General features: G+C 38.2%; 1 protein-coding gene across 3 annotated transcripts in view; it reads left to right on the top strand.

The window, feature by feature from the left end:
- The window catches only part of mapkbp1 (mitogen-activated protein kinase binding protein 1), a 43,671-nt gene that overhangs the window by 5,230 nt on the left and 23,887 nt on the right, over nucleotides 1–14,554 (top strand). For all 3 annotated transcript variants that reach the window (XM_022672964.2, XM_007251901.4, XM_022672965.2), the window contains exons 2-4: nucleotides 486–577; nucleotides 12,629–12,691; nucleotides 13,433–13,490. In XM_022672964.2, the coding sequence (XP_022528685.2) occupies nucleotides 486–577; nucleotides 12,629–12,691; nucleotides 13,433–13,490 (213 nt within the window). The remainder of the gene's footprint in view (nucleotides 1–485; nucleotides 578–12,628; nucleotides 12,692–13,432; nucleotides 13,491–14,554) is intronic.

Raw genomic sequence — 14,554 nt, 5'->3', positions numbered from 1 at the left:
CTGGAGGTGATAAGAAAATAGGAACCCTTATTTTTTCTCCAAAGCTGTTCTGGCTCTGTATGGTTGTTGGAGGGGCCTGTCCATAACTGCTTATTATGTCATCCTGGGTGGTTTGCTTGTGTGGTAGTAGTGCTTGGTGGTGTGACCTCAACTCGGTATTATGATTAATTAAATATCTTACTTACTCTCCTTCATGTTGCTTTCTCGCTACAGAAACAATTAAGTAAAGACTAAAAACGAATGACTGTACATTGTAAACACATTGCGTTCTGGTCAAATACATAATAACATGGAGAAATGATGACGTAAATGATGTTACGCTGCAGTTATTATTATCTGTGGTCTGTAAGTCGTCAATTTAAAAAGAAATTCTGTGTTTGTCGGAATGGGTTTACCAAGAACAAGAACTGATTTCCACTGAACAAGTTCTTCATGTTTCTTATCACACTCGCTTAATCTTTTTATCTTGTCTTGCCATTCCACAGGTAACTCTCGAGAAGGTTTTGGGAATTACATCTGCAGGAAACCGTGGCTTGGCCTGTGACCCTCGCTCAGGTCTGGTTGCGTACCCAGCAGGGTGAGTTACACAACTCATACATAGCAGATTTTTGAAATGAACACTGATTTCAAAAAATGATTGCTATGTGAAAAAGAAAGATGTATTTGCCCTCAGGAATGAAATGCATTCACATTTTTGAGAACTTTTATTTTCTCAGGAAAGTTGCTCTCAAATGTCAGATGCTATTGCAATGCAATAAAGAGTCCAATGAATTTACAGATGCTAGAACAAGGCACTGAATATTGAATTTAAGATCAATTTGTTATGGATTGTAGAGTATGCACTTGAGAAGACCACCTATGAGAACAGAGTAAGAGGAAAAAGATTCATCTCCCAGGGGTCTGATAACAAATGTGTCAGCACACAGGGAAATTAGGTGGGGTACAAACAGGAAGTGCTGGCTCAGGCAGGAGGATCTGATTCTCTGAGGTGCACGTGGACTCAGGTCTTTGGCAGTGAGCATGCCAGCCCGCCATCACGCTGTGGCTTAACCCGACGCTCCACAGGAAGGATCCTGTGTTTTCAACATCCTCTGGGTGCAACATTTTGTCACCAAAGCACCAAAGTTCCTCCCTTACAAATAGACATTTTGGGATCTCAACCTTGACTAAAACTGCAATTAACGTTCAAGAATCTGTCTATGGGGCTGAACCATGCAGTTAAAATGCATTCAGTTGTTTGTATTGCAGACTCAGCACCTGACCTTCAGTTTAATTCAGCACAAGAGCCTTGTGAAATTGCTGGTGAAGATGCCAAACCCTACATTCAGCTGTCAGCTGAACATATTTTATGTTTGGCAAATGGCTAGAAATAACAAATAGGGAATGTTGGAATGTGGCTGCTGTATTCTTAAAGTTTAGATTATGTTTGTGAGAGGCAGGGCCCTCGACTCAGATGATCATGTGGTGCTCTTAATCAGATTAAGCTGTTAGGCTTTAGTTCTCACTCAGTGTGAACAACATTCCTCGTTTTCTGCCACATGCTTTTTTTGTTCTTTATAAATGTGTGGCATGTGTTGGGTGGTAAGAAATTCACTGGACATTTAACCTAGTATTATTTTAGGGAACAGACACTGAATTTAATGTTATTAACTGGACAAAAATGCAATCAAAACACCCCTTACATTTCATGCAACCACACTATAGAAATTAAACTTGGATATAACTTAGAACAGTCTGTGTATAGCTTCTTTAGTAGTACAGATTTACTGTTTCTGAAAATAACTCCATTAATGTCTAAATAGCTTGTACTGTATGCCATGCACTGGGAATGCACAGTGTATCATGTAGCATCCTTATTGCAAAGTTTTTGTGCAATATTCACTTCACTTGGTGTACAATAGGGCTGAGTTCTGGCAAGAACCTCGCGATACTACAGTTATATTTATTATATTTTGATATTGAAAACAAGACGATATATTGAGATTTTTAGGGGTAATCTTTCTATGGTAACTTTTAATAAAATATCAATACCGTTTTCTTTGAAAACACAGTAATATCACCACAAGGCAACTAAACCATATCTGTCTTTGTTTACCTACCTACCTTCATTATTTACTGTGAAGCTTTAGGGATTTGTTGTAGAACTTTTTATGTTGCCAATTTATATGCATGCAGTGCTTAATCTGCACTTTAATATTTTGGTCAGTTTTTCCCTACATTACACTGTTTTATAATAATGTCTACTCTTATATTTACACCAAACATATTTTGTTAAAGTGGAATATTCTTAAAATTACTAAAATATATAAGTGTTTTTTTTATTCATATCGCCAAGAATATTATTACCGCAAAAATACCGTGAAATATTGTGATATTATTTAAGGGCCATATCACTTTCCTCTACATGCATAAGGAACTGAGAAATATTTCTACTCTGCCTTTTACAAATTGCAGTATTTTTAATGGTTTAGACACAACCATAGTATACAGTATGATAAAATAAGATAAGCTAGATAGCACACCCTGCACAAGGGAACCTTTAAGTCAGCAGTCCGCAGATTAAGCCAAGTTAGCAGTTGGTGTGGACATCTGACTATGGGCTGCTCTAAACGGGGTGTGGAACATTTGGAAATGTGTGCAGGGGGGTTATAAGCAGAGACCCTGCTGGTTGCAGCTGTTATTAACGCTCCCCAAGCCATGCTCAGCAAAGGTTTAAGTGTACAATCTCTTTAAATTGGAAATTAAAAAGTTTGTTTGAGTGAGTTTCAAAGTATGATGCTTATAAACAGAAAGGCTGTTCAGTTTATAATCTTGGGTCTTTGACCTGTCATTAACTGTAGTCTATCTAAAATCAGTGTTCACGTCACTGTTATAGGAATAGCTGGCTTGATAAAAGATTAGATTGGTTTTCAGTAGCCAAATGCAAATAAATTGACTATCTCCAGTGTTAAGTGTAGCCTTTGTTATTTGCATACATTACAGGAAGAGTGTTTTACTGCCCATCTCAGATTCCAGTTCATTCAGATCTACAGTGATGATTGTTAGGCCTGTTGTGATAATGAAATGTTTAACTCATTGTGCAATATTTGGACATTTAGCTGATCTCACTATTTTTCTTAGGTATTTTTGTTAGCAGGAAGATCATATTTCTGTTTGGTTTAGGAACAGTGATTTTATTTCTCAATGATATTTTGTTTGGTTTTGATTGGCTGGTGGTGTTCTGTTGTTTTAGTCAGTCTGTAGTGCATTTTTCTATTCCTCCAACTGTATGCTGAAAGTTCAAAGTGCACTCAGAGGGTCCAGACAGCATTGATTGATAATTCCCTTGAGTGTCTCAAGGCAGGAGAAGAAAATGAGCATTAACTCTCCTCAGAAAAAACAGCTAATTCCATTTGGATCCATCTTACTTAATTAAACATGGAGCACTCAGTGGGGAGCTGTCCTTTTTCCTGAAGTGCACATAAATGAAACAATGAGAAGGAGTGCTTGCTTGTTAAAAAGTGCTCTTACACTTTTTTTGATCTGTTAATGGTGTTTCCATCATTTGTATATTGTGCTTAATTGATGTTTTATGAGGGTATGTGCTTCTGCTGCAAACAAGGATGAGAATTTGGGTAAAAATCTATATTAGAGATTCTTGTGTGCAGAGTTGTGTAACTGCCAGACAAATGAGTATTGCAGTGTGTAAATTTACAACTGCTTAATTAACAGTGTTTTACTGTTTGATTACTGTTATTATACTTCTGTACTTATCTAACATGCATGAAAATGTGTCATTTCTCTCTCTCTCTCTCGCTCTCTCTCTCTCTCTCGCTCTCTCTCTCATGCACACACACATACACAAACTCACTCACTCACTGTGTGCTGCAGTAAAGTGGGTCAGTAGAGCTGCGTTCAGAGCAGCTGATGAGGGAGTGAGCGAGCGAGTGAGATAATAATGCTATAGAAAAGCAAACAAAACTATAAAAACGGGGAAAGGAAGCTGCCAGGGACAGACTGAACGAATGAAAGGAGTATAATTGCTGAGCTGTTGAAAGAGCTGATGAGTTTTTTCCCTGCTGTGTGTGTGTGTGTGTGTGTGTGTGTGTGTGTGTGTGTGTGAGAGCGCGTGTAACAGTGCCATTTTCCAGTGTGTGGTCTGCATCTGTGCTGCATTGCAGCAGTCAGGACTCTATGGAGCTACAATTGCTTCAGGTCTGCAGTCTCTGTCCCCTGTGACCTCTTACACTAGCACACTCTCTCTCTCTGGGCAGTGTAGCATCCTGTTTGGACGAGTTCTAAATGCAGATGTTGTGTGGAAAATGTTTGCAATCTAAAAACATATATATATTTATGATTTAAAATTTTCTGGTGCTCCACATGGAAAAGTGCACTACATAAACCACCCCCACTGTGACTCCCAGAGTATTACAGTTGGAGCACAGTGCCAGTTCTCCCGAGCCTTGTGCTGAGGAACTTTATCCTGCCAGCAGTGAGCTGAAGCTGCAGGATCGGAAGAGCTGAAGCTCCGTCTGCTCACATGGTCCTGTCCAGGATCAGCGGGATAGCCCTGCTAACAGCCAGATCAGGGGTTAGCCTCTGGGTTGGAAACTGATCCGATGTGGGTGAGCACATTCACGTGCGTTTGTGTGTGCGACCTGACCACCTGTCTATCTGGTTTATCCCACTTACCAGATGGAGCATGGTAGTCATTATCTTATCAGTTGTTATAGAACCCTATCAACACTCACTGTCTTAATGCCTATATCAGTGGCATTCATGCATATTAGGGACTAAATAAGTGTTGTTTTTTTTTTTTTGCATATCAAAAATACGTTTTGTTTTTTTTATATATACCCGTATGTGTGTATGTTAGAGAAATACTGTAGCACTGTTATTTACAAACACTGAATTTTTAATATTACCTATTTAAATCAGATCATCGTTTTTTTTTTACCCAAGTTCTAAAAGTAGGTAAAGAGAACCCAGTTTTAAAAAAATGAAATTAAAATACTGTACTTGTCATTAACTTATTGAGGAAAATGATCCAATATTACATATAATACAGCACAATTTATATTACATTACAGAACATCATTCAAGTCAGAGAAGGCATCTGCTAGTCTTTACACTTTAGTGTTGATACAAACTAGTGTTAAGGATATTGCTAGTGGTATATAGTCCTAATGAGTGGGTTGATCAATTGGCATTCCAAATTAGGGGGAAAATGAAATTTACAAAATCTGTTTAATCTAAACCTTTTTTATTTTTTATACTTTTTAGTTGTGTTGTAAGTTTATTTTATTCTGGGTCTTTATATAAATAAAGCACCAATACTTTTGCCTGTTATAGGTTTAGGTTACTCTACACCTGGCTGCTGGTAGAACACCTGCTTTTAGCTTTGATCTGCAACTCTGTTATATTTGGCACAGCTTGTGCCACTTATGTAACATCAAAATATGTCTTGTGGGTGTATTATAGCTCCAATAAATCCTTACTGTAGAACATCATGTTGCGGTTTTAATTTTCTTCTATGAAAAATCTCGGTCACTGAGTTTATCTATTACATATCATGTTGTTCAGAAATAAAGGCTCTGCCAGTTCAGCTTAGTCTCCTCCCCAGTGTAACTGAGGGTTATTGATCTCCCATGTGGCACAGTGGAATCCCTCATCACTCCCACTGCTATTGTGTGCAGTAATTATCTTACATTGTTAATTAGCCTGCACCCACAGACCTCTTATCACACAATGATTTCTGCAGCTAGCTGCACATCTTAACTGTCCTAGTAGGACAAAAAGATTTATCCTTTGTTAATCATTATTACAGCATCAATCTTTTTTGAAGCATTGTTTAGGAAGACTTATACCCATTTATGATGTAAGGTGTTATCTTGTGGGTAAGGCTAAACACTGGCCAGCCTGTTATTCGGTGCCAGATGAATGGGACATTGAATTTCTTTTATAGAGGGCATCATGGCCCACATTAGACCCGCAGTTGGTGGTGTCTACTAAATCTTTATACGAACAGACAAGTGACTCTCAAAAATCACATCCACATTCATTGCTGGAGGCCCCGCATGCATATCCCACATTCTTTAGCTCTTACAGGGTATGCTGTATTGCAGTTGTGATACAATGTTGCATTTAAACCATAAAATTGTGTTTTGTCAATATTGTGCAGTTCATGAATCAACACCAATCATTTACAGTTATTTATTAATGAATGTACATAGTCTTTTGTGTTTCAACATTTCTCCGATTTAATTTAAAATGATCAGATCATAATTCTGATAAATCAGTGCTGTGAGCTGGTATTGTTGGATGCTTGCACTGCTGAACTTAATGAGTTGATTAGGTCTCCTGTGAGGAGAGATAATTAGCTGGATCAGCTTTTGTCTGACAGGTTTGATAAACATGCATCATATGATCCTTCATGCTTAGACAAGAGGCACTGTATTTTCAGCTAGCCCTTCACTAGCATTGTTTTTTTGTATTTTTGCAGGGGAAATGTTCTTCCTTGTTATTCGTTATGAAGCTTACAAAAATTTTAAGTCATCCTCTTTGCCTGAATGAAATGATGGCCCTAGTGTGTGCCATTTTTATGTGATGTAGCTATGCATGGTTATCACAAGCCATTCGTTTATCTTGAATGTTCATTTATCATGAAAAATAACCAGTTTATCAACTTTTTCTATGGAACTTCATGGGAAGCCAGGACTGAAGATTTGGCATGAGTTTACTTCATAAACATGATTATTATTGGTGTTGTAGGTTTTTACATTTCTTAAATTCTATAGAAGCATCTTCCTCATATTTCTTCCTCATAGCTGCTTCTTTATGTTGCAGTTCTTTTATATAAGTGGTTTGGATTTAATTATTACGATATATCACAATATAATAGTAACGTGATATGTTGTCCATGTTATAACAATACTGTGATTTTCTATATATCACGAGACAGTAGTTCTCTCTGATACCAGGAGTTATGGATTTAATTGTGTCAGTTCCACAAAATATGACAACCAATATTCTTCTTAGTAAGTTTACCCTAGTCATTTGATCAGTGGAACCACTTGGAGTAACGAAGCAGTAACTTTAATATGTTCAATTAGGGGAAAAGCACCTATGTTTAAATAAAAATCTATATATTTTATGCCCAATTCAATAATGTATTGCAAACCAAAACAAAAGGGTATATCGCTAGATCATTTTCACTGTGGACCTCTACCTCGCTATAATTCGCTCTGCCTTATGTTACGTGATCACAGTTTGCTGTGGGAAGAGCTCTGTCTGTTGCTGGACGCAAGTAATGCAGTTTATGATGTAATGAGTTTGCAGCTGTTAAAGGTTTTCTCACCTCTTTCAGTGAGGTTATTGTGAAAATCTATACCAAGGTAACTGATAAAAATATGATTTATCATGCAGCCCGAATGGTGACAATATATTGTGTAGTAATTCAGTAGTGTGTACACTGTGTTTTGAGGGTTTAAAGGCTGTTAAATCGTAATGAAGTAGATACAGTATGCAGTGGGACAGGTTATGTTGGGATAGCATCCTTTGCCTGTCCTCATTTGCAGTGTGCACTCAGCCTTCAGTCACGCTCGAGTGGAGCTCTGAAGCGTTCGGATTCCGCTCTCATTCTTCAGCTCGGTCCAGCTCCGCTGCATTGTTATCTTAGTCCACTGTAGAGACCCTGCTCCGTCCTGAACACAGTACACAGAGTGAGGCAGTGTTGAAATGTACATTGGGTAGAAAAGATACATTTTACAGTGCGGGACTTTTAGTGAATCACTCAGGAGCTTTTGTATAGAATCAATGCTTACAAAACTGCAAGAGAGAAAACACTTTTAGTTCCATGAAAGACCTTTCAGTGGATGGTTCTTTAAAGACAGACGGGCATGAAGAACTCTTTGTGCAGTACATCCCACAGTGTTGGCTCTAGTTGTTCCTAGTCAGCGCTGTTTTGGCTGATTGAGCAAGAAAAACTGTACTCTCAAGATATTGCACACAAATGCTACAGCCAGTGAAGCTAAATCACTAGAACTTATTATTTTGTTTGCATTGAATTTGTTATTGCCGTAAATAAACACAAACACATGAAAGCTTGAATGGTACAAACATTTAAAAGCTTAGAATTCGCAGTCATTCCTTGGACAGATTCAATGAAAAACATTCACCTTTAGATTTTATTTCTTTATTTTTAGTTTAACAGTAACTCTGTCAGCCATCATATGTGGTATTTGCAGTGTGTTCAAGTACATGTTTTACAGGAAACACACGGTGACATTGTGCTGGCAGCAGGCGAAACTTTTGTGGATGCCCTTATTCACTTAGCAAATCCAGCTGCGTAAAGTTGCTCCCATTGTTAAAACAGGTTTGTGTTAGTTTGTACTCAACTTGGACCCCAAACAATTTAAACTCTCTTTTTTTAACGTAGTTGGGAAGTCTTACAGGTTTCTTACTGGTTTCTTAAAGTCTTTACAGTAATAAGACTTAAGAACTGAGTGTATTAACACTCACATGTACAGGGTTTAAGATATTGAAAAGACGCAGCTAATTTAAAATGCTTCGCGTTTTAATTCTAAATATGCAGTACAAGGGGTGTCCCATATCATATTGTCCACAATATATTGTGAAACATTAATATTGTGGTTTAAAGAAGTACTTTTTTTGTGATAATAGTGAAACAGTATTTTTGTCTAGTTGTTTATGTTTGCAGTTTGTATGTGTGCACTAAATAATCTGCCTTTTTGTATAAAGATCACATTTATTTTAAGTTATGTTATGTATTTTACTGTTACAGTTGTTTATAAAATACATAAAGGTTTTACTTTTTCCTTGCTGAATGTTTTTTTCATATTGTCAAAAATATCATATTATTTCAGGGCTATATTGCCTTGTCCATTAAACACATTTAGCTGTACAAGCATATAGCCAAACCAAGAATCACTAAAAGCGCATTTGTTATTTGAGATATACAGCTCAAATAACATGTAATGATGTGGTATCATATTGTGAAAACATAGCATTTCTAACTGTAAAAAAACTAAAATATGGTTTATTTTATTGTCTTCTTTGTTTCTTTAAGCATACGCACATAGGGTGTGTGTGTTTGTATTGGCAGGGTGGCATTGTTGTAGTAGTAAATACTCTGAGTGATTTGCTATTTACACAATACTCTGGTAAAACCATCAACCACAATTATGGATTACTGTGTGTACAGTATATATGTGTGTGAAGTAGAAAGGTTATTTTGCATGTAATCTGCCTTTTGTCTCTAACCAAATGTTTGCAATGTTAAACATTCCAATAACATTTTAAACTCTGTTGGAGGAATACTTTAACCCTTTGTTTATAGTTTAATAGTAGAGATAACCCATTATAGCCTTAGTCTTTTAGGGTATTTGTTCATTTGTAGATTGGATATTTGTTTGTAAGCAGTTGTCACATTTAAGCAGTTGTCACATTTATAATCTTGTAAAAAGTGTATCTGCTTCATTACCAGGTTATTATTGGTGCTCTTCAGTCGACTCTGGCAGTTTGATGTGATGGCACAGGAGCCGTGATGTTTGGCACTCTCATCTGCTGGACTTTTCTTTTTGAAAAGACAGGGGGGTGGGGGTTGCTACCGTAAATGGTGTAGCAATGTGCGCAGCTGTCTTGCTGAGGATTTCTCATAGCCCTTTCTGTCGCCTTTACATTTCACCCTACCTCTCTATCCAAACAAGTGTTTGCACACACTACCTCTAGGCGTGACACTCACAACAGAAGGTGCAGTTCTTTTGGGCAGGTGTGAAAACAGTAATCGCACTCTGGTGTGGACCAAAACAACCGCATCAGTATCTGCTAGAGTAGGTGGTCTCGGTCCCAAACCAAATTCAACCCAACTATCAAATATACTCCTCATATTGCAACTAAATGGCTGGTCAGGTGCAGTTTAAACTGACGTATTATCCAGATAATTATTTCAGCTATGAAGTCAACAAACTCGTTTACTGATTTAAATCAGAGAGACAAACTACAGGCATAAAAACACCCTCAAAAATCCTGTAGTGTCTACCAGGCTTTACTCTGCCTTCCTGATCCAGCTCCTTATTGAGGTTGTGAAAAATCTGTCTGTGTGGTCTATCTGTGTTTTTTTTTTGTTGTTGTTTTTGAGGAGGAGGAGTTTAATTTAGGTCAAGATTATTGCATAATGTATTGGAATTATCAGACAGAACGTTTGCAGCAGTGTCTGAGCTGCCACCTTTATTCTTTTCATCCAGTGTCCCTCTCAGCTTGTTTTGTTGTGTAAATTATAGTAGCTTTCTTGCGGTGCTTTCTGAAGTCTTCGATTACTGTATGTGAGGATTCCTGATTCCTATCTGGGAATATCTCGGATGTGCCATAAGGTGTGCTTTCCCTATTCCTTGTGTATAATTTATGTTACCACGTGTATACACACACACATCCGTCTCTCTCTCATAGGTCACAGCACTGTCAATCCTATCAGCAGCTCTGCATAAATAAACCTGGAAATCCATTAATGGTATTAGACGTCTCTGGACCTTCCTCCTGACTGATAAGAGCTGGGAGATGCATTGAAGTTCCTGACTCCAGACTTCTGGGGAAATGAGTAACGTGATATTTATGCTCAGTAAGGCCTGACGTTTTCCTCCTTCACTGCTGACCCACAGCTGTATAAAAAAAAAACCCAAACTGAGTGACGGGAAGCTATGATTACAAGCCCTCCTCTTGCTGAACTGTAATGAGGCAGGAGCAAGATCATGGCAGGAAGCAGTCTCCATAATTAAGTCTATTTAAATTCCTCCTACTATGGTAGCTCATTGAATACAGAAAATTATTTTAATTGTTAGGTTAATGGACATCTATTGAATTGCAAATACTGTCTTTTCCTGTATAAATGCAGCATATTTAAATGTTAAATAAAGAAAGGGAAATCAGTGACCTCGTTTAGTGTGTTCATATAAGATCCATGAATATGAGGACAACACAGGAGGTATAGGTTAAAGGAGACTATGTATGGTTAACTTTGGGTGTATTCACACACAAGTCTGGACCAGAATCTGCACCAGGATTAATGCGTTACATTGTGTACATTTGGTCATGTTAGTTTTGGTTTCAAACTGCAGTTTAGTGAGCGGACTACAGAACTTTACTACATTACTACATGAATCTGGCGAGTTGCTTTGAGGTTAATCTACTGATACAGGAAATAAATGAATTCCCAGTCTTTGTGTCCATACTGATGCGCCTGCACACCAAAGGTAGTCAAATTTTGGCACAACATTTTTTTTTCCCTGGTATGTATAAAGACTGCCTCAACTTCCTGTAATTGATCTGAATTTCTGAACCATCTAGAAAAGTGCCTTCACACTGCAAGAGAACCGGACCATATTTCAGTAGATCTGGACCAGGCCATGGTTTGCGACTCCTTTCACACCTGCTACTTTGGTTCAAACTAAACTGATAGGTCGAAATGTTCGGACCAATTTATAATGGTAGTGGAGTGATAATAGAGTAATAATAGTATGTTTGCTTGTAAAACATATTTTTACACTGTCATTCCCATCTTATATCAAGTCAAGTCTCTTAACGACATCAGCCGATACAGATCTAATTTATGTGTTTGCATTCAGCCATACATTAGATCAGAATCAAAATTTTGTTAATAACTGATGTTGCATTAAACACATTTTTTGTTGATGTGTACGTTTTCCTGTGGGTTCTGTCTGTTAACTTGAATTGACCTCTCTGAATGTTTAAATGAATTACAGAGTATTGAATATTATTGAATTATCAAGAGTGTTTAATTGTTTAACCCTCACAGTTGAGTAAATATCCCACTTCACAGTCTGTATTTTAGTCATGTTGCCGTGTTGTGTTTACAGACACAGGAGTAGCCTTCAGCCAGTACAGACACGAGGCTTTAAGCAATCTGCTCTAGCACAGTTTTTTGGGCTTGTCTGAGTGAGAATAACACAGACCCTGCATGAGTCAGAGGTTGAGGATATAGCTCCATCTTTTAACCAGACCTGTACAATATTCAATTATTTCTCAGTATTTAGTAGGTGTAATAAGTGAACAAGTGTGATATTTGGACCACTATTCTTAAATAAGTGTTAATCAGACTCGGTATTAGAGGTGGGATAGTATATTGATGTATCATATCGCTCTAATCTCATGCCCCAATTTGACTTTATCCTCTTTACTGACACAAATAGTGTGAACTATCATAGAGAATTAGCTTGCGATATTTTGAGTATCACAGAATCACATTATCGTAATATCATCGTCATTGTGGGCAGTGTATTGTGAAAATATTGTAGGATGCCCTGTGATTCCTCCCCCTACTCAGCGTATTGTTATGAAGATAAAATAGGTAAGGAAATCAGGACCCACAAAGTTAACTCTGCCCCCCTTCCTCTTTATGTCCTGTGTGGAACACTCAAATATTTTCTCCAATCTGATCCAAAATGTCTCATGTCTCAACTATATCTTAAAGATTCTATTTCTTTTTGTGTTATTATTTACTGTATGTTGAGATACATTTGTTGTACATTCCATTTTGCAACAACTCAAGTGTTGATTTGTCAAGTGTTGAGAGCTTGTGATATTAATGAATGCTTCTCCTGTGCTTATGTTTTAGGTGTGTGGTGGTGCTGCTGAACCCCAAGAAAAACAAACAGCATCACATTCTCAACAGCTCTAAGTGAGTCTCCCAGTCACAATTAAATCAACAGCCTTTAATACAGACAAGACTTGTATCACTGTACAGCTAAACTGATCTGAATAAAACAGAATAAAAGATTAGTTTAGAAAAAATCTGTGGTGCTGTGGTTTTATCCTAGCAATTACAGTAAAATGACTCTTGGATACCACAGGCAAGACCACATAAATAATGAGTTTGTTGATTCTTCTACATTCTTTCCCAGTTTTACTGTCTTAGTAAGGAACACACCATGAGCAAGGTCCAGTAAAGTCTGTACACAGTAGTTTAGTGATGGCCTGTCTCTTAGGAATTTGACCTATTTTCAAACGTGGGTTTGACCTTTGTGATAATGGAGGTATTTTCTTGCGTACAGTCAAGACTCAGCATGCCCTTAGACACTGGGAAGTCCTTAGCACTTCAGGAACCCACAGTAAATGTAAAACTTGAACTAAATAGCTTGTAGAATTAGCATTTCATTAAAACAGCTCTTCACATATAATATAAATACACATTCACATTAATTTCCATTCTAAGCTATTGAAAAGGCTGTAATTGGCTCAGTAATGTTAATTCGCTGTTACAGAATTGTAAAAGCATGTCCATGACATTGATCACAGTGTGACTCACGGCCATTGTGGTAATGAGCACTAGCCAGTCAGACAGGAAACCTTTTAAGCAGACAGGAAGCATTCACTTCAACAAAAAAACTTAAATGCTTCCCTCTTGTTTCTTTCAATGCAGGAAAACCATCACCACTGTAGCGTTCTCACCAGATGGCAAATATGTGGTCACAGGCGAGGTGAGTTTTACAGTGGTTCACTTTGAAGTGTAAGGTTACGTCACAGCTCCACATGATGGACCAGAGCATATGAGTCACTCTAAAGCAGCTCTGCACCTTTTATCTGTGATGGTAAAGCTACCGCAGGCAGAGAAATATGAAAATGAACCTGTTGTGCAACACTATACAGCTGTCTCTTTTGTACTGTTGGACTTCTGTAGTAAATTATACTTTACAGTGCTGCTGGGCAGATATGGATGGCATGTTTAGACATTTCATGAGAACCGGGTTTGGGTAATTGGCCTTAATTAGGAAAAAAATTGACAAAAGTGGAAGCAGTTTGTTTATGTTTTGCCTTGACACCGAGACCTGACATGTTTAGTGTAGACATCCTGTGGATTTTACCACAATATTGGATGCTATATGGAGTGAAATGGCAGTCACAGTGAGGGGTGAAAATGCACCAATACCAGATGTTTGTCAAAAAGATATGACCTCCTCAGCCAATAGGACAGCACTTTTAAAGAAGTTCCACTCACAAACAGTGCTGATTTAAGTCTAGCAGCACATTGCAGTTATGAGACTTGCTCTAAAGGAGTTTCAAATTGCAGACACCCGTGCAAACCTAGTGTTCGGCAAATTTGGCATGGCTGGACACGAGAGAGGGTGTGAACTGTGTGCCACTTTAATCCATTGATCCACACACACTCAGCACAAGACTTCGGTGGCATGCTCAGCTAATCCCTTCCGACCAGGAGGAGCTTCTGCCTCCAGCGCGTGTGAAAGCGATGTGAGTGTGTGCTTACAGGTTGCCTTGGCAACAAGCGGCATGGTGCCAGCCTACGCACAGACAGTGTCTCCTGTCAGGAAGAGGTGAAAGGAGGAGAAAGAGGCGAGAGTCGAAAAGAGAGAAAAGCAGAATGTCTGGGGAGAGGGAAGGAGATGGGGAGTGAGCTCAGTTGCAGGGCTTTGTAGAGAAAAGAAACACATTGGGCCGAACAAAACAGGAGACTGTGGCAGGCAGATGGGTCACAGCGTGTGGTTGTCTGCTGTGGTTGACCCTTACACAACAGCTTCCTCTTTCT

Source organism: Astyanax mexicanus, chromosome 14 (assembly GCF_023375975.1).
Source record: "Astyanax mexicanus isolate ESR-SI-001 chromosome 14, AstMex3_surface, whole genome shotgun sequence".
NCBI classification, from domain to species: Eukaryota; Metazoa; Chordata; class Actinopteri; order Characiformes; family Acestrorhamphidae; genus Astyanax; species Astyanax mexicanus.
Note: the sequence above shows the minus strand (reverse complement) of the source record. Positions and strands in the feature narration are given on the sequence as shown.